This window comes from Larimichthys crocea, chromosome III (genome assembly GCF_000972845.2).
Source record: "Larimichthys crocea isolate SSNF chromosome III, L_crocea_2.0, whole genome shotgun sequence".
Classification (NCBI taxonomy): domain Eukaryota; kingdom Metazoa; phylum Chordata; class Actinopteri; family Sciaenidae; genus Larimichthys; species Larimichthys crocea.
In genome coordinates, this window is record NC_040013.1 from 36,659,091 (window position 1) to 36,677,003 (window position 17,913).

Here is a 17,913-nt window from a genome sequence, read left to right on the forward strand (position 1 = left end):
CTGCTTGTAGAAGCTGTAACCCTGCAGTGTGTGACTGGCTGAGTCCTTGATGAGGAGGAGGAGCCTTCATCTGTCAGCTCAGCCCGCCCTCCTGCTGTCTGTCCGGGGTTTGGAGGCGAGGCGAGGGGCCGCTTTCTGTGAGCCATCGCGTCGGTAAAATAGAAGGAGGAGAGCGGACAACATGACGACCAACATGAGGTACAAAAGCCGGATCCCGGTGAAAACAGGTGAGCGTGTGTTTTTATGGGTTATATTGACAGCTGATTGTTTTTATTGAGAATCAATGCAATGATCGCTTCATTTTTGTCTCCCTGGGCGTCGCTCTGCATCCCTGCACCTGCGCCTCTTCCTCATCCATCCTGTAATGGCCAATAGAGGAAAGCACGGAGGTAAGAAACATCCTTTTAATGCATTTATTTTGTGTCTTGATGGTGCATTATCTATATAGTGCGTTGGTGAAATATACCCTCGCATTTGACGGCCTCGGCTGCAGCAGCAGCAACAATATTTACATTTCTATGGGGGGTTTTGCCTCCATGGATGTGCGCGTCAGCCAGTTTGATGAACGCAAAATGATGCTCCGAGGGAAGCCATGCCATCACAGGCTGAGCTGTGATCAGCAGACTGACAGGCGGAGGGGGGGTCAGTTTTTAATTTTAGACGCATATGTGGGGCAGGCCGGCGTCACGAGAGGCGAGCAGTCAGCGTGGTACTCTAAAGGCATCAGCATCCACCCCCTCTCCATCCTCTCCATCCTCTCCCCCGCGTCGTGACCTGCACAATTATTAGCGATTATCGGTCATTGAGTCGACGTTACTTTAGCACTGAACCCTTCCTGACTATTGTTCAGCTCAGAAACACAGCTGCTACATGAGCCTACAGGGGAGGTCGCATCTCTGATGACCCTGGCCTTTCCTCCTCCTTCTCCTCCCCCCTCTTCCTCTTGGTATATAGTGGCTGATGGCAGTAGAAGAGTATGTGCTGAGCGTGCATGGATGATTCAGCGAACCTGGTTGTCCATAGATTTAAAATAATGGCCACCGAGCACCAAAAGTCTGTATATTTGAGAGGTAACAATGAAGAGCAGGAGAAACGGTTCAGTCCAGCTGAAAATGCATCAATAGCAAACACAACACATGAACTCCTATGACATATTTTATATTGCATAAGCATTTATTTCACAGCTGACTGTTTATTGTGTACAGATTAGGTGCAGTGTGATACAACAGTGTTGCTATAAATCCGGCCTTCATGAGGGTTGTGACATTCAGTTTTCTTTGTAGATATACTATATGTTGCTGTGATCATGGGACTTTTATATGTACCAAATGTTTGTACAGAAATTGGGATGAGTGTGTTTGGATACTCTGCACCACCGGACTGAAATGTTGTATAGAAAGTTAAAAAAACTCCAAGATCTCTTTGATTTCTTTGAATACTTTTCCATTTTAAAAGATCTGGAGACAGAATCATGTGGGTGTTGTTGCTTAAATTGATATTGTTTGAGTCATGGCTTTGTGCTGCATTTTTTATTTTTTGGGGATGTTATAATATGTTATAATACCATCTGTATTTGTTTGTGTCTGTCTGCCTGTTTTGTCCATGACTCCCTGGAGATTAACATGTCATAATCAAAATAGCCAATCTACCAAACAAATCAAATATCCAAAACAGATGCTCTAATTGGGTTGTATAGACTGTGAGGTGATATTTAGTCTTCTTATATTGATATTAATCCAAAGAGCTCACAAACTACAGCTTCAAATGGTGAACCAATTAACAAACACTGAACATTATCATGAAGATTTATTGCAGGACTGTTGTGTTAGACACAACACACAATAAACTGATAACCATGTAGATTTAGCAAGAGTCTATGTTTGTGTATTCAGCAGGTGTGAAAGAAGTCCTGAGATCTGAAGTTCTGTATTCATGATACTTACCAATAGTGTTAACATCAGTATGTTCTTAAAGTATCAAATGTAAACATGCTCATCGGGCAGAGTAGAATCGTTCACAATGATGTATTATTTATCACCTTTTTAAGTAATTTTAGCCATTTCTAATGAAGTGTACAGTAGAGAGATGACATGGCAGAGAGAGAACATGCAACATGGAAACCGAGATTACATGTAAGCAGCATTTTCTTGTTGTCTTTCATTATTTTGGAGCCAGTTTTAACACGTTTATATACTATTGGACAGTTGAATAAACTAATCATAAGCTTGAATGTAAAAGTGTGTCGAAGCTAGAGTAGAACTAGAAGAAATAGGACCCCGTAATTGTCCTTCAATAAAATACTTAATGGGTAAGATTTAAGATGCTTAGAGATGTGTGAAAAGTAAGATCTACTTGCACTTTTGTCTCTTCACTCTGTAGTATTTAATATTTGTTGTTCCCATATTCATATTTATCCCATATTTAGTCTCCATGTTGTCCTCTGTTGTCCTCCAAGCTGTTCAGGATGCAAACAGATTTTTGTTCTGCCAGAAATTCACATTTGGACCAAATCCAGTAGCTGAAATGATTGTGATCACATGACATCACCACCACAGCACACACACGCCCATGTTTATGAGTAGATTGCAGGAAAACCTGAATTAGTTTGATTTTTGCAGGGTGGTGTCACACATGTAGCATTTCCAGTTTGTGCACAAACAGGGATAGTAACCTAAAATTACATTTGAAGCAGCTGTTTTCCTCCTTATATAAACATCACTCATCCACTCATATTGTGATTCACTCGTGATCAGAATTTGGATTGCTATCCAGTTTTTACACCTCGTGTAGTTCTTCACTCCCACATACTCTACTGCATCTGACCCTGTTGGGCTCTTTGAGAAAAAATATCTCATCCAAACTGCAGAGGAGGAAAAACAAATGGTGCTTGGTGTGACTGACTGAATGCTGAGATCAGACCTGATCAATCCTAAACTAATATTTTCACAACGTTCCCCTCCTGTCTCCTCTTCCTCTTTCCACGTCTCACTCCCTCACAGCCGCCTTAAACGTTCCCCTCGTTTCCTTCACTGTGATGTTACGTTGCCAGGCAACGGTCTTTTTTTAAATCCGTTTTCATCACTTCTCTGATACGAAGAAGGAGCGGACGGCACCATCTGACCTACCCACAATCCCGTGTGATGATTATTCTGCGTGTGGGCGGATTTTCACTGAACATTTATTCATCACGGATCAGAAATGGAAAGAGGAAATCACAATCACAGCTTTCGTTGAACAGTCAGCTGAGAAAAGTCACCTTGATATAGTGAAGCACACAATGATCAGATTAATGATGTATGTATTTTTCAATAATATAATTGTATGTAAAGCTTTTGAGGTCGTTTTCAAGGCCACTAGGCCCATCCTCGGCTAGTTTGGAGCTTCAAATTTCTATTTTTCCGAGCATTTTTTTGTCCATGATGGCTTAAAATTTGATATTTAAAGTCTTTAGCCGTCTTGACCTCAGACTCGCTACAAAATCAATCAGTTCCTGTTCAATATCAGATTTTGGTGTCAACAACAGTTTTGCACAGAAGAGCTACAAATAGTTTCTCCTCTGACTGACCAGCATGCTTTTACTTAATATGACATGTTTTGTATTTTATTTACCATAATACTTAAAATCAGTGTAACTTTTGGTGAATATCAGTCACTGTAGCTACTAGTGACAATAATGGGATAGTGTTGTATTTTCATAGTGCAAAGAGCGACCATACGCTGCCAGTCACCCAAAACAAAGCAACCTCTGAGTGTATTAAATTAAGGAAGGGTCTGTTTTATGTGTGTTATGAATTCAACTTGTCAGCTGTGTAAGGAAGAATGTTATTTTTATCTGGAATAGGAATTGGTCCTCTGTTGTTTTTTCTGTTTTTTATTCTCGCTTTTTGGTGGCATTTTTCCAAACTGCACTGAGCATCTAAGAAGAAATGATCAAATTTGTGATTTTGGCCTACATGAACAAAATATACTTTAAAATAAAAACCTGGATTGCCACTGAAAATCAAATGTTGCTGATAGAACAGTTTAGGATTTAAGGATACCTCTTATAAAGAGTTTAAACAGTGAGTTGTAAGATTTATGAATCACTAAGAAGTCATTCATTAATGCCTTAACGTTAGGTCATTAATAAGAAAACATTTGTGGAGAATTTCTAGCTGGTGTTCATCCTCCTTCAGTGGGAGACTTTCATTGTCTTTTTAATCTAGTTGACCTCTGACCTTCTGAAAAAACGTCCAGAGCATTTAAAGCAAAATCCTTAACAACATATCAACACTTACAATAAAAGACTTAACAACATTTTACAACAACATATATAATGATTTACCAGTTGCCAGTTACAGCTTATAAAGCGTGCAAATAGTGGCCATTATTTTGATATTTGATTGTAATTTTGACAAAATATCTTTGCATCATCACACCTTGTTGTGTTTGAGATGTCACGACTGTCAACATGAAAAAGGTCAGCGGTCACTTTACCTCCTTGAGTAGTGAATAGATGTTGATGTATCACTTCACGATGCACTCACACTTCACTCTTCCTCTATTACTCAACACTTTCCTCACTCTTTAAACCCACACACACTCTCGCCACCACAGATGGGACCCTCACTGGCTCCCAGTGAGGGCCAGCTGCAGACCAGGAATAGGCGTATCTCGGGGGGTTGGGTGGGGTGCTGAAACTGGGATTTGAACCCCCTGTGGCTCCGGCTTTTCAGAGAAGGAGAGAGTGGCTGATCCAAGAAGTTTACTTACTGAATTGATTCCCAGTTTTGATTTCCAATTCTTCACTGAAGCTTTGTGAAATATTCAAACCAAAGACATGGAGTCTCTTTGTGGCTTTGTTATAGTCTAGATGTGGATTTTTTTCTTAAAACGGGTGCTGAAGATACTTTTACAGTAACAGCCGAGACATTGTAAAGAACATACAATTACACCAAAGCAAGACTAAGAGTCTACATGCTAGCAGCTCTTTGAGGCTGTGCTTAGGAATAAGACTACTTAAACTAAATGCTTTCGACCTCATGATGGCGCTAGAATTAAAGTTGGATGAATGTTAGACAAAAGAAAAGCTCCTGATTGGTTTGGACACTAGTTACAATTCATCCTGAGGGGAACATAATTGGTGGAGACATTTCACTCAAAAATACAATCGTAGTGGTGTTACAGGAAAATTCTGCAGGATTATTCCTGTGAGGATTATGAATGTTGGTACAAAATTTCATGGCAATCCAGTTGAGGCATTTCAGTAGCTTGGCTAAAAATGCTGAATATACACGACTACGTTAGACTCCTTTGTATAATCGTGCAATGTGTTGACACAGCATGACACAATAACCTACTGTACTGAACATCATGTAGGATAAAGCAGTTTTTGCCATCTGCGTGTGTGAGAGTTTCTGCCTCTACGAGTTTTCTTTTCCTCTGTGTGTCCTCGTCCTTATTCAGGTGTTTGAGGAATCTCTGCCCCGCAGCATGTTCACATGTACGTGCGCTCATTTTGTCATGCTGCAAACATGCATGTAATACCTGTGATCCAGTAGAGCGTGTGTTTCTTGTGTTTCTCTTTTACCTGAAGCAGCTCACGTAACAGTGCTCGTCATGCCTCATGCTCTGCATTTCAAGAAGCTTTTACAAAGTGACTGCAGGCTGACCCAGATATTTTCTTGATATGTTTGGGATTACAAGTTCTTTGGAAACAGAGATCAGAGGAGTAAGCAGTAATCCACTGAAATGAACAAAGAGATTTTAGGTTATTTCATAACTGTTGGGTAAATTGTGCAATAAATCTGAATTATACTTTCCCAATCACACACAAAGTTTGACTAGAAAACACTGAAATGTTACTTTTAATCACTAGTAAAGCTTAACAATAGTGTAATTGCATTTTGACATCTCAACTCATCGCTCATCCATTCACTTGTTCTAGAGCCTTTGACTTTATCACATGGTCTTCATCAGCATGTTGTTGTCATGGAGCTGTGGATGTTCAAACTCATGATTCATGATTTTGAACACCTCCGACATTTCACATCCATGTTAGCCTAAACATCAAGCTGAACTTGAGCTAACGTGGGTGAAAAGTTCTAGAGACCCTCAGAATCATTGATAGTTTGAACATCTACAGCTCCATTAAACTCAACCTGCAGATGAAGTGTGCGATATGGTTGAAACTTCCAGAAGAGACAAGATAAGAATACACTTGAAAACTTTTAATCCTCAGAGACAAACTAGTTTGGTTGCCTATGCACATTGACAAATAACAAAAGAGACAGATCAGAGCCACATCAGTACTGACACTAGCACAGAAAAAACAAATATATTTAATGCAAATGATTAATTAGTCTATGAAAGTAAGTAGATGGACCTTAAGTTTACTGTATTTTTCTTGTTGGCTCATCTGATACTTTATGAACTACCTACTCAGCATAAAGCACCTGAGCACCTTACTCAAAATAATAAAAATCTAGAGTTAGAAAAATATAGTTTAACTTCTTTAAACAGTTTGGCATTGTAGTTGTTACCAAACATTACTCGAACAGGAGTGTGTTTGTCTGGGACTGTTTTCATGTGTGAATTGTGTGTTCACAGTAGTGAAGGACAGTGTGGCTCAGCTTTTTAATAGTTTTGGGACAACGAATGAGCACAGATGAATAAGATATTCTTTCCACAGACAGTAGGATCAATTAAATTTTTGCTTTGTACCACCTCAAACCTTCCTAAACGGTTTCTTCTACTTGTTTCCTGGCAACTTTTAGTTGATTGAATCGTTCTTCTAAATGTTCAGGGATACTACATGTTTATCATACCATTCAAGTGTCCATTGTCATTGAACAGGCGGATGCTAAAACTAGGCTACAACAGCCAAGTGTCCTTCACTGATGCCATTTATTGTTGCCTGAGCAATTACATGCTGTCAGATTAGCATGCTAAAGAGCCAAGTTCATGCAGGCCTTTGCATCTCCAAGGAGAGAAAACAAGAGGAGGAGGGGGAGGAGGAGGCCAGGGGGTGCATTTATGTTGTTTTTGTACCCCTCTCCTTCTGTCTCACCCAGCCTCACCCCCTCCTATCTCCCCTTATCTCTCCCTCTTATACCCTCTCTTGTGAAGCAAGATGTGGGGAGAGTCGAGTCGAGTGGCTGATGGGCAACAACTTAGGCCAAGCAATCAGAGTTAATGGTGTGAAAGTGTCAGCTGGACGTCCGGGAGATGCAGAGAAGTCATGAGTAAAGGTCACTGCTCTTTACTGCTGCATCACAGGCTGCTTTAAGCTGGGAACACAGCAGACAGTTTGAGCCCACGATTTCACTGTAACGGCTAAATTTCACGATCATTGTGAGTGACTGGTCAGATCTGTGGTCTGTGCTCTTATTCCTGTAGTTGGCTATATTTTTCATGTACGTACTTCCATCAATCATGGCTGTAGCTCATTTAATCTGATATCACCAATAGCTAATAGGCTCATATTATATGAGTTTATGTAATGATGCCTCTGCTTGAAGAAGATAGTCCAGTCTTCTTTGGCACACTAGCTTGCAAGAAGTAGAACGCATCACCATGGATACGCGACATACGTTAACACGTGGACCGTTCTGAAGTTATCCTGTAATCTGAAAAAGTCTGATGTGTGTCTGTAGCCTCTTGCTTGGCAGTGGGAAATGATGGTACTGTTGGACTAGACTCCAACAAACACAAACCCATTTGGATTAGCTTTTGTATTTATATACGTGTGTGTGTGTGTGTGTGTGTGTGTTTGTTTGTGTGTTTGTGTGTACTCTGGCAGTGCAGTTGACTGCTGGGATCTTTTGAGAGTCATTTCCTGTAAGGCCACAACTTTGTATGAGTGAGAGGAAGAAGCTGAGCGCTGCCTGTGGATCTGAGTGACTGACCTCTGGATCTCTGCCTCTGCAGAAGCATCCGACATGCTGACAGACTGACAGACAGAGTCATGGCACATTTATACACTTAAATCTCTTTGTGTACTAAAAATTCAGAAGTACAAAGTTGTTGACCAGTTTTTCCACATTTCTTCAAACTGCAGCCGGTCAGCAGTGGCAGGTGCAGACTTGATTAGAGGATTGTTTTCAAGTAATCAAAGCTGTAGATACAAAGTGCATACAGTGCTGAAATGATCAATTGTTCATCAGCAGAAAGTTGATTGGCCATAATTTTTAAAATGTAATAATTAATTAATTAATTAAAGTCACTTATTGAGCAAAAATGGCAAATGTTCTCTGGTTTATGGTTCTAGATTCAAGATTTTCAGCTTTTTGTTTTATATAACTGAAAATTAAACATGTCGTGGGTTTAGATGGTTACTCTTCATTTTGAGTGTCTGGGAAATTAAATTAAGATTGTTTGAACTGTTTTCAGACATTTTATTTATTCAGTAGTTTCCCTTTATGGAAGGGAGAAAATGACAAATGTCTAAAAACATGCACAGAAAGTAAACAAACCACAAAATATAGAGTTCTGCGATCATGAGAAAGCGAGTAAGTTTGACGATGTTTTCCCTTCTCAGCCTGCTGCTCTGTTTCCCACCATCAGTGGGATCTATCTTATGGTTTGTCCTTAACATCCCTCCACATCTGCTGTACACTCACACACCTTTCCTCTCTGTTGGTGTTTGATCAACAGGAAGAGGTCAGAGAGGCGAAGCTGGGTCGCAGCTTTGACAACGTGGTCTCTCTTCAACAGCAGTGACGAGTCTATGTACACAGTACACAGCAACTATGACTAGATCTCGCAAGTTTACAGCCTTTATTTCTATTCAGATGTTCAAGCTTTATGGCATGAGGTGGATAACTTCTGCATGTACGGTGTCATTGTTTGGCTGTGTCCATGCCTTGTTGGTGAAAGATTAAAAGATTTTAACATAATGTTGAGTTTGGAAGTAACAAACAAAGTGTAACAGTCTATATGTGCATACGGGAGAAAGGGACAGCTGGCCACTGAGAAACACTAAAGGTGGGGGGTTTCGCCGGGGGGCTATTGTCGTAGCATTTCCAGACATCTGTTCCTTTCTTCTATTCAGATTGACCCTCCCACCCCCCTCCACACACACTCATGCACACTCTTTTATGTCTCCTTACAATGACCTAAACTCTACATCTAGTATCTCTACTAACATTTGCATCAGCACCACCATGGCTGAGAAAAACTCAGACCATAAACTTTTTTATGAGTTGAGCCCTCTGTCTCCCTCCTGTGGTGTTGAGGGGGACTGTAACATCCTGTACGTGGCATCACCGTGGGGTGTGCCCACTGTGGGACAGAAAAGAGGAGAAAAAAAAAAGGTCTTTTATTTCAAAGAACATTTAAGCTCTGCTGCCCACATCATGTATGAGTCGGACACACCCAAACATACACACACACCGCTGTCACATCTGGAAGCAATCGACTGAAACCTCTGCCATGAAATGTACCTCGTTCACCTCTACACACATACACACAGAGTAACCAGAGGAGACGACATGGTGACTGATCTCCTTCACATCCTTTTCATTACAGTCTAGACTTTGCTTGCCAAACTTTTGAACGATGGCACTCCTCCAGGTCCATGTGCTCAAACCAACACGATATCTATTGTAAGAAGGTATTTCAACAACCTAACGAAACAAATTGACTAATCGATGTAAAATATGTGATGCGTCAAATCAAATCAAATCAATAATGAAATAATAGTTTGACACAATCTTCTTATGTACATATCTCACACAAAAAGGGAGTAAGCGTAGTTCCCAAAATGTGAAAATATAACTTTCAAATGAAGTTATGTGTGCCTATGGAAAAGGTTTTGCTGTTGTGTAGCTTTGCAGATGAATATTAAACTTAAAATAGACAGTAAATGCTGTTTTATCACTTTTTGAGATTGTCAAAGTGACATCCTTTCAACTTTAATGCATCTACAAACCACACAGGTGTAGTCCAGAGTGATGACTGTATGCGTGAAGGCTTGCCTTCAGGGGAACCTCTATCATTTCTGTGTCCACACATTGTTATTTAAGGATAATGCTAAATGCAAAACATAGCGTAATATTGTATAGTCAGCAAACACTCGACGCCCAGAGAGTTTGTTTCTGTGACCACTGACAACTGTGAGCTGCAGCCGAGCTACATATTTAACAGGTTGACATGACATATAATGTAACAAGTGCTAGCCTTAACTTAAGTATAGCTTTCAGCTCATTATACTTTGGCTGAGTATTTCTCTTTTATGATATACACTTTTCAGATATAAAAAACCTTGGCTAACCTTTTTGACCACGTGTGGCTCCTCGTCACATTTTATGAATTGTAAGCACTTGCACCGTCTCAGATGGTTTCATTTAAATGACTAAGAAAATATTTATATGGAAAAGTACAAAAAATAAAACAAAATTTGTGTCAGGACATTAATCATCTCCCGACCCCTCAGATTTATCTTGTGACCCTTTGAAGGGGCCCAACCCCCGAGGAATGGAGTAAACCTCCTAGCTTTATATAAAGCTGTTTAAACAACCTACAACTAGATCAGCTACAACAGTGAAATGCTTCTTATGAACTGAAGCATCAGTTTTTCACAGTCTAACCATGTAATAATTTATCAGTCTTCAATATAACTTTGAGTCAACATTTTGTTGTTGATACTTCTGTGGTTTGACTTAAGTTATATTTTTTTTTGTTTCATGGGTATTTTTAATTAAGTAAAGCATCTTAATATTTCTTCTACCACCAAATGCCCCCTTTGAGGTGGTGAAATATCAACGAAAATACGCAATAAAAAAATCCTGGGCTTGTCTTTTCGGGCATTAATCATAACCACAAGTCTAAATGATGCTGAACAGTCACACACACACACACGTCATTCACTGAACATTTGGATTAACAAGTTATTTTACTTGATAATCTTCTAATCTCACTCCACGGGCCTGTACTTGCAGTGTTTGTGTCTTTATGTATTGTCTGTCTCACTGAAGCTTTTGTCAAGGTCAAGTTCAAACAAGTTTTCTCCTTCACGTCTTTTAACAATGAGGTCAAAAAAGCATCTACGCTTTGTGTCTGCTTCTTCTCTTTCTGGCTGCCTTTGCGAGCTGGTGGTCATTTTTTCTCAGTGAGAAGAGTTTTATTTTTCAACCGTTGGAGCTGGGGGAGGGAATACAGCCTGAATGAATGAGTTTCTTTTAGACCTTCGTTCCTTCCATCCCTCCCTTGTTTCCTCCCTCAAATTGCCACCTTTCTCTTACTCTCTCTCACAGTTTCCCTCCCTTTCAGTGAGAATTCCTCCGTACCTGTCTGAACAGGGAGAGTCAGACTGCTTTAGGGCAGAGGAAAGAAAGAAAGAAAGGAAGGAAGAAAAAAAGAAAAGAAAGGGGATCAAGAGAGGGAAAGTAGGAGGAACAAAAGTCGCATATTTAAAGAGCACAAAGAGGTGTGTTAAAGACAATTTGGAAACAGGCAGAGAGTGAGAGAGGAGTTTATCAAGGTCTCCATACTTCAGATTTGCCTTTTTCTTACATTCCCTGCTGGGCTTTTTTTCAACTTTCTGTGACCAGTGGCTATTTTGGTCCGTCAGTGTTGGAGCGGTTTGGGATGGATGCCATCATGCTGCAAGAGAAACTGGTGGAACGGCTACTGTGCCCGCGAGTGAGAACTGCCAGGCAGAAGGTAAAAAGTTGGATTTCTGGATACAAATGGGTAAAAAGTGTGTGAAAAGTTTCAAAGTACTCTGAAGTATAAAAACTCAGAGTTCAGGATTACTTTATATATACCTAAACAAGAAACCTTAACGCCCGTGAAATCACTGCCAGCATCTTTTGGTGCTTTCCTGTAAAGGTGACAGATTAACTGCTGAGATGATTTATCCTTAAGTGTTTTTATGATTAGTCATTGATTATATCTGCAGATTTCCTCATACTTGATCTCTCTGTGGCAAGTATGGCACTGTTGAGATGCCTGTGGGGTTTTTTGTATGTGGTTGTGTGTGTTTTTGTAAATGCAATCCTCACCCGAGGGGGCTGTCGGAAATGCCTATGACAAGTTATGACAGCATATGAAGACGCTGGCTGTGCGTTTGGCTCGTGTGTTTGCAGAGTGAAAAAAAGAGCTTTTCAGGTCAGTTGAATGTAGCTTCTGTCTGTGTGTGAATGCTCTCGACGGGCCTCGAGTGTGTATTTATATCTACACATGGCAGCACGTACTGTAGGGTGAAGATGACGTTCTGCCAGATGCAGCCGAGAAAACCTGCAGGACTGAGAGCTACTGTGTGACACAGAGCGAGAGGCTGGTATCTTGTGGCTCTCTTTGTGTGTTTCTGTGAGCATTTTAGTGGAAAATCTGAGACACTGCTTATTCCCAGCTGCAGACTGAGGAATGCCGTGCACATGTTTTTCCACAGAGTTGTAGATTTTCTGTATTACAGACGCCGTCTGTCTGTTGTGGTCACTTTATTGCATCGGGCACTGTTCCTGTAAGCCAAAGAAACTAATAAACCCAAATAAGAAGCTGCAACTGCAATGTTTGACATTTTTGTCAAAATAACTGTCAATTATTTATCTGCCAATCTGACTGTTGGATTAATCAATTGTTTCAGCTCTGAAATAACTGTCATCATCAGTCAGCAATCATTAGTTGCAACTTGAATACTCAACACCTACTTTTTCTTCCTTGTGTCCTTTCTGTTTTCTGTCTCAGGAGAAACAGTATGTGGGTTTTGCAACTTTGCCCAACCAGGTCCACAGGAAGTCTGTGAAGAAAGGCTTCGACTTCACGCTGATGGTGGCAGGTCAGTTTGTGCTTGGAGATGCTTACACACAGTTTATTAGGTAGCTAATACTAATGCAGCCCTGCAACTAACCTTATCATACCTGTGTGTGTGCTGCAGGAGAGTCTGGTATGGGTAAATCCACCCTGGTCAACAGCCTGTTCCTCACAGACCTCTACAAAGACAGGAAGTTACTGAATGCTGAGGGTGAGTCTTCATGTTATTTATTATCTCTTCGTATCAGTTATGATGAATGCAACGCTCTGTGAATAAAGACACTCTGAGGTCTGGTGTTTATGTAAATCAGACCACCATCCATCCATTAAATTTACTATTACATTTGTTACGCAGCTGCAGTTAAGAAGTCCAGTTTGAACCAGTGTGTGAACCGTATTTACATTTTAGTTAGTCCACTTGGCTATCCTATAGTGATACCTGTGAATTTCTGGGTGCAACTATTGAACAACTAGTTTGTGCGGTGCAACCTGTTTTGATTGAATGGAGCGTTAATATGTTATAATTATGTTAAATTAACTGGTGCAACTGGCTCCAGAGTACAAAATGTGTATTCATCCAACAAATGCACTATTTAGTCCTGCATATAAACACTATAGTCTAATCTGAATTAGTAAAGTGTTATGGAGAAATTGCTGAAGTCAATAGGCAATGGTGATGTCAGGAGGGAAGAAAGTGTTCAGGAGCCTCTGATGTCTTATGCTATAATATTTATTGATACTTGGCCAAGGAGAATTAGAGACACCCTCAAAGTACATCAGAAGTGCCTGAGTGGGTCTCACATTCTGCCCAACTCATGCTGGTGGTCAAACTTTAAACCCCAAGATAACACCACAAATACTATACGCCCAGAATTAGTCAAAGAGAATGTATTTACCCATGTTTGTGTTACTGTCGGCACATTCTAGTCTGGAGATGTCTGTTTATGTTAAAGAAACGTCAACGGCAAGCTATCTGTTATGTCTAGGAAGGCAGCAATAGGTCCCTTCGACCCTGGCCACCAGGGTTGAGATAGACTGGCACCTACTGTTCTCAACCAAAGCCAAACAAGTACTACTGCCAAGGACCTCAAGGCCCACACGTGACCCCATGTAACCTAAGGATAGAAATTCCATACCATAAAGCAGCTTTGTTATTTGTTGACTAATGTCTATCAAATGTGCCTCTATCATTAAAAGCATAGAAAAACAGCTCATTTCCTTCCCATCACCTTCTCCTTACGCAGAGCGTATTAACCAAACTGTGGAGATCATCAAACACACTGTAGACATCGAGGAGAAAGGAGTAAAGCTCAAGCTGACCATCGTAGACACGCCAGGGTTCGGAGACGCCGTCAACAACAATGAGTGGTGAGCTGGAAGATGTGCTGGTCTAATGCCTGATTCAGCCTGCTCGCTTGAATTCATTGAGCCTGAAGGAGGTGCTAATGTGATCTGTGTGTGTGTGTGTGTGTGTGTGTTTGTGTGTGTGTCCCAGCTGGAAGCCAATCACAGACTACATAGATCAGCAGTTTGAACAATACTTCAGGGATGAGAGTGGGCTGAACAGAAAGAACATCCAGGACAACCGAGTCCACTGCTGCTTGTACTTCATCCCACCATTTGGGCACGGGTAATAACACACACACACACACAAATGAATGTCATTCACGGTCAGTGACGAGGTGAAATAACACATCATGACAGTGGACGTAGGTGCAGAGAAGCAACTCTAACAACTTTTGCTGATTTTCTGGAAAGAATCATCAATTAAAACTTTTAATCTGGACTTTAATTACTCCGCTGGGATGCTCACTCTGGATTTCTTTCCACAGGCTGCGTCCGGTAGATGTTGAGTTCATGAAGGCTCTGCATGAAAAAGTTAACATAATCCCACTCATTGCAAAAGCCGACTGCCTCACACCCAACGAGATAAAAAAGCTTAAAGACAGAGTGAGTCCCGGAGCTGCAGCTCCACAGTAAATTCAACATGTTTTCATGTATGCAGATTGTTCACTGTAGACATCATTCTGATTTATGTGTGTGTGTCCAGATACGAGAGGAAATAGACAAGTTTGGGATCAAAGTGTACCAGTTCCCAGAATGTGACTCTGATGAGGATGAAGAGTTCAAACAACTTGACAAAGAGCTGAAGGTGAGTCTGCATGGTCAGATACCTGTTACAGAGTCCAGTTCATTAACTGAACATGTTGTCCCAGAAACCTCTTTTTCAGGAAATCCTTTGTCACAAAAGGAAATTTTATTCACCTCTGAAGTACATATGGTGGTGGCAGAAATCTCAAAGACAGATATCTCAAAACCTGGACACATAAAACTATCTGCATGGCTAGATCGCATTTTCACAGCAGACATTTTGACTTGTCAAACACAGGTGTAAGAAACGTCATTATTACCTGCTGCTTTGCATCGTAATGACTGCAGGAGTGGAGCCATCGCTTTGTGATTAAAAACTGTCTTTATGCTCTGACAAAGATCATACGATGAGGTTTACAGCTCTAGAAAGATCTAGTAATAAGTGTATCTTGAGTTGAGATTTGAGAGAATGAACTTTCAACCCTTTAACTGATCTGAAAATTAAGTGTAGGACCAGTTTTTGGTTTTCAACTTGAATGCACTGATCAGCTGGGAAAATGTGTTTTAGATAAATAAACAGCAAACAGTTTTTTACATGTCGCAACACTCCCAGTCACACTTGTCTTTAGCTGCTTAGTGGCCATTTGTAAGCATGTATAACTCCGTGAAGATGATCTCTGGATAGATAAAGGTTTTAAAAAACAAGTGTCTCGGCAGGAGTGCACCCCTTTCGCTGTAATCGGCAGTAACACAGTGGTGGAAGCTAGAGGGCAGAGAGTGAGAGGGAGACTGTACCCCTGGGGAATCGTTGAAGGTATGTTTATCTTATATATGACAAAAAAAATTGGACACGGTTTGAAAGTCATGACTTGTAGTATTGATTAAAAAAAATGTCTTTGCACAGTGGAAAACCAGTCGCATTGTGACTTTGTGAAACTGAGGAACATGCTGATTCGGTCACACATGCATGACCTCAAAGACGTGACCTGTGACGTTCACTATGAAAACTACAGAGCGCAGTGCATACAGGAAATGACCAGGTATGTGTGAACTGAGTTTCAGTGGTGAGAAATGAAACATTAGAGAGAGAGAGAGAGAGAGAGTGCAAAGATCTCAGATAACTGATGCTGTTTACAGATTTGATGATGTTTACAGATTTGAGTACAGTTTTCTTATTCTTCTTCTCAGTAAACTGGCTCAGGACAACCGCATGGAGAGTCCCATCCCCATCCTGCCGCTCTCCACCCCGGATGTGGAGACAGAGAAACTAATCAAAATGAAAGATGAGGAGGTAAGAAACAACTTCTGCGGTTTCACCAAACAATCAGTGTTTTGATTTCTGTTACAGCAGGGATTATTTTTTCATGAATGTATCTTAGATCAGTCACAGGTCTCCACTTGGTCCCGCCCTATAGTCTGTATACTGAAACATGAAGATGATGTCTCTGTGCCAGTACAAGCATAGATAGCCACTCACTTAACTGTTAAATGACCACATGAAAATGAAAGTACTTTTACTGAAGCACTGTGCTTAACTATAAATTTGAGGTATTTGCAGTACATGTGTATTTTATGCAACTGTATACTTCACGAAATCTCAGAGGCAAATATTACTATTATATTAAGTATTACTTTATGGGATGAGAAGGTTCTCCTATTTTTTAAAACTAAATGACATGCGTCTTAATGCCGGCATACATATATACATATACAAATCTTATCAAATTGATGTTCAATATTTAAAAAGAAAGAAGGAAGTACACTATGTCATCCTATCAGTCAGTTATAACCCGAACAGGTGTACATATATTTATACAGTACACATACATAACATACCATACAATGTGGGTCTATTTTCCACTGATATATATCAAATGCTTTTCCCATATAGAAATATATGTATATACATATATATATATAAATATTACTGCAGAGGCCCCTAATATATGTATACATTTGGACCAAAATCTAACTTTTCATTGATAATAATAAAAAATAATATACTTTAAAATCCACAGCTGAGATTATTATCTTATTATTATGTCTGTATGATTTTTAATCTATTCTTAGATTAAACACACACCAGCATTGAATTCAAAGGCTACTTTTAGCATCACATGATCTAAATCAGGGGTGTCAAACATACGGCCTACTGGCCAGGACTGGCCCACTTTGCAGAGGATGACTTTGTAGAGTGTGAAAGTTTTATTACTTACTTTTTTCTGTAATAAGCATCAATAACATAAAAAATATTTTTGAAGGTATTGAATACTGTGTAAAATATTCGGCCCACTTTAGATCAAACTGGGCTGTATGTGGCCCATGAACTGAAATGAGGTCCCCTGATCTAAAGGCTTCTTCTGTGGTTTAATGTTTAAAACAATTATCATTTAAACAGATGATTTGTTTATATTGGGAGTTCAACCAAACCTTCCTTTCTGTCTGCAGCTGAAGAGGATGCAGGAGATGCTGAACAAAATGCAGCAGCAGATGCATGATAAAGACCAGTGATGGATCCTGAGAGCTGGGCTGCAGCGCCGCAGCGCCACCTAGTGTTTCTCTCCTGAACGACAGTGAGACCTTCAGACGTCAAACACAGATATCATGTGTTAGTGGCAACTCTGGCTGTACATTTATCCTCAGTTTGGTGCTTTGTATAGTTCGTCTGCCTCGAGGGTTGTTTGTCAGAGGGTTGTTGTTTTTTTTGTTTTTTTTTTAACTATCTGTTTGCCCACTTTGAGCCCCCTTGCTGTGGTTTAACAGTCTTAACATATATAATATAAATGCGTAATTTAAATTACTACTCAGTGTATCTAATTTATAAATGCAATGCTAAACTTTTTGGATATTTTGTCAGGGTATGAAAACGTGTGCTACAGTATGTTTTGTAAAGAAATTTTGGTTGTTGGTGATGTTAAAATTTGAACATGGATATTGTTTTTTATTCTATGTTTGTGAGTGTGCGTGAGCGTTTGTATTTCATGAGGTTTTCCTCTGATATCACCAGGTATCCGTCCATAGACATCCCCATCGTTTTTTTTTTTACCTTTTGCTCTTGTTCGCTCTCAGATCCTCGTAAAAACCTAC

At 40.1% G+C, this 17,913-nt stretch overlaps 1 protein-coding gene across 2 annotated transcripts; it reads left to right on the top strand.

Annotated features, from left to right (window-relative positions):
* The first annotated feature begins 78 nt into the window (after positions 1-78).
* On the top strand, positions 79-17,848 carry septin5a (septin 5a). Of its 2 annotated transcripts, XM_019264515.2 has the most exons (12): positions 79-227; positions 376-389; positions 12,670-12,760; positions 12,860-12,946; positions 13,980-14,103; positions 14,231-14,365; positions 14,568-14,685; positions 14,786-14,887; positions 15,544-15,640; positions 15,731-15,866; positions 16,015-16,117; positions 17,275-17,848. In XM_019264515.2, the coding sequence occupies exons 1-12, from the start codon at positions 182-184 to the stop codon at positions 17,335-17,337; spliced, it is 1,116 nt and encodes a 371-aa protein (XP_019120060.2). In that variant the 5' UTR covers positions 79-181; the 3' UTR covers positions 17,338-17,848. The 2 variants fall into 2 exon arrangements, with proteins under 2 accessions (XP_019120060.2, XP_019120059.1); XM_019264514.2 differs by lacking the exons at positions 79-227; positions 376-389 and adding an exon at positions 11,250-11,643.
* The last annotated feature ends 65 nt before the right edge of the window (positions 17,849-17,913 follow it).

Bases quoted from the DNA above. Each gene is read 5' to 3' on its own strand.
- septin5a (XM_019264514.2), top strand. From the start codon at position 11,569: ATGGATGCCATCATGCTGCAAGAGAAACTGGTGGAACGGCTACTGTGC. The intron at 14,366-14,567 runs GTAATAACACAC...TTCTTTCCACAG, and splicing joins ATCCCACCATTTGGGCACGG to GCTGCGTCCGGTAGATGTTG. The intron at 15,867-16,014 runs GTATGTGTGAAC...TCTTCTTCTCAG, and splicing joins TGCATACAGGAAATGACCAG to TAAACTGGCTCAGGACAACC.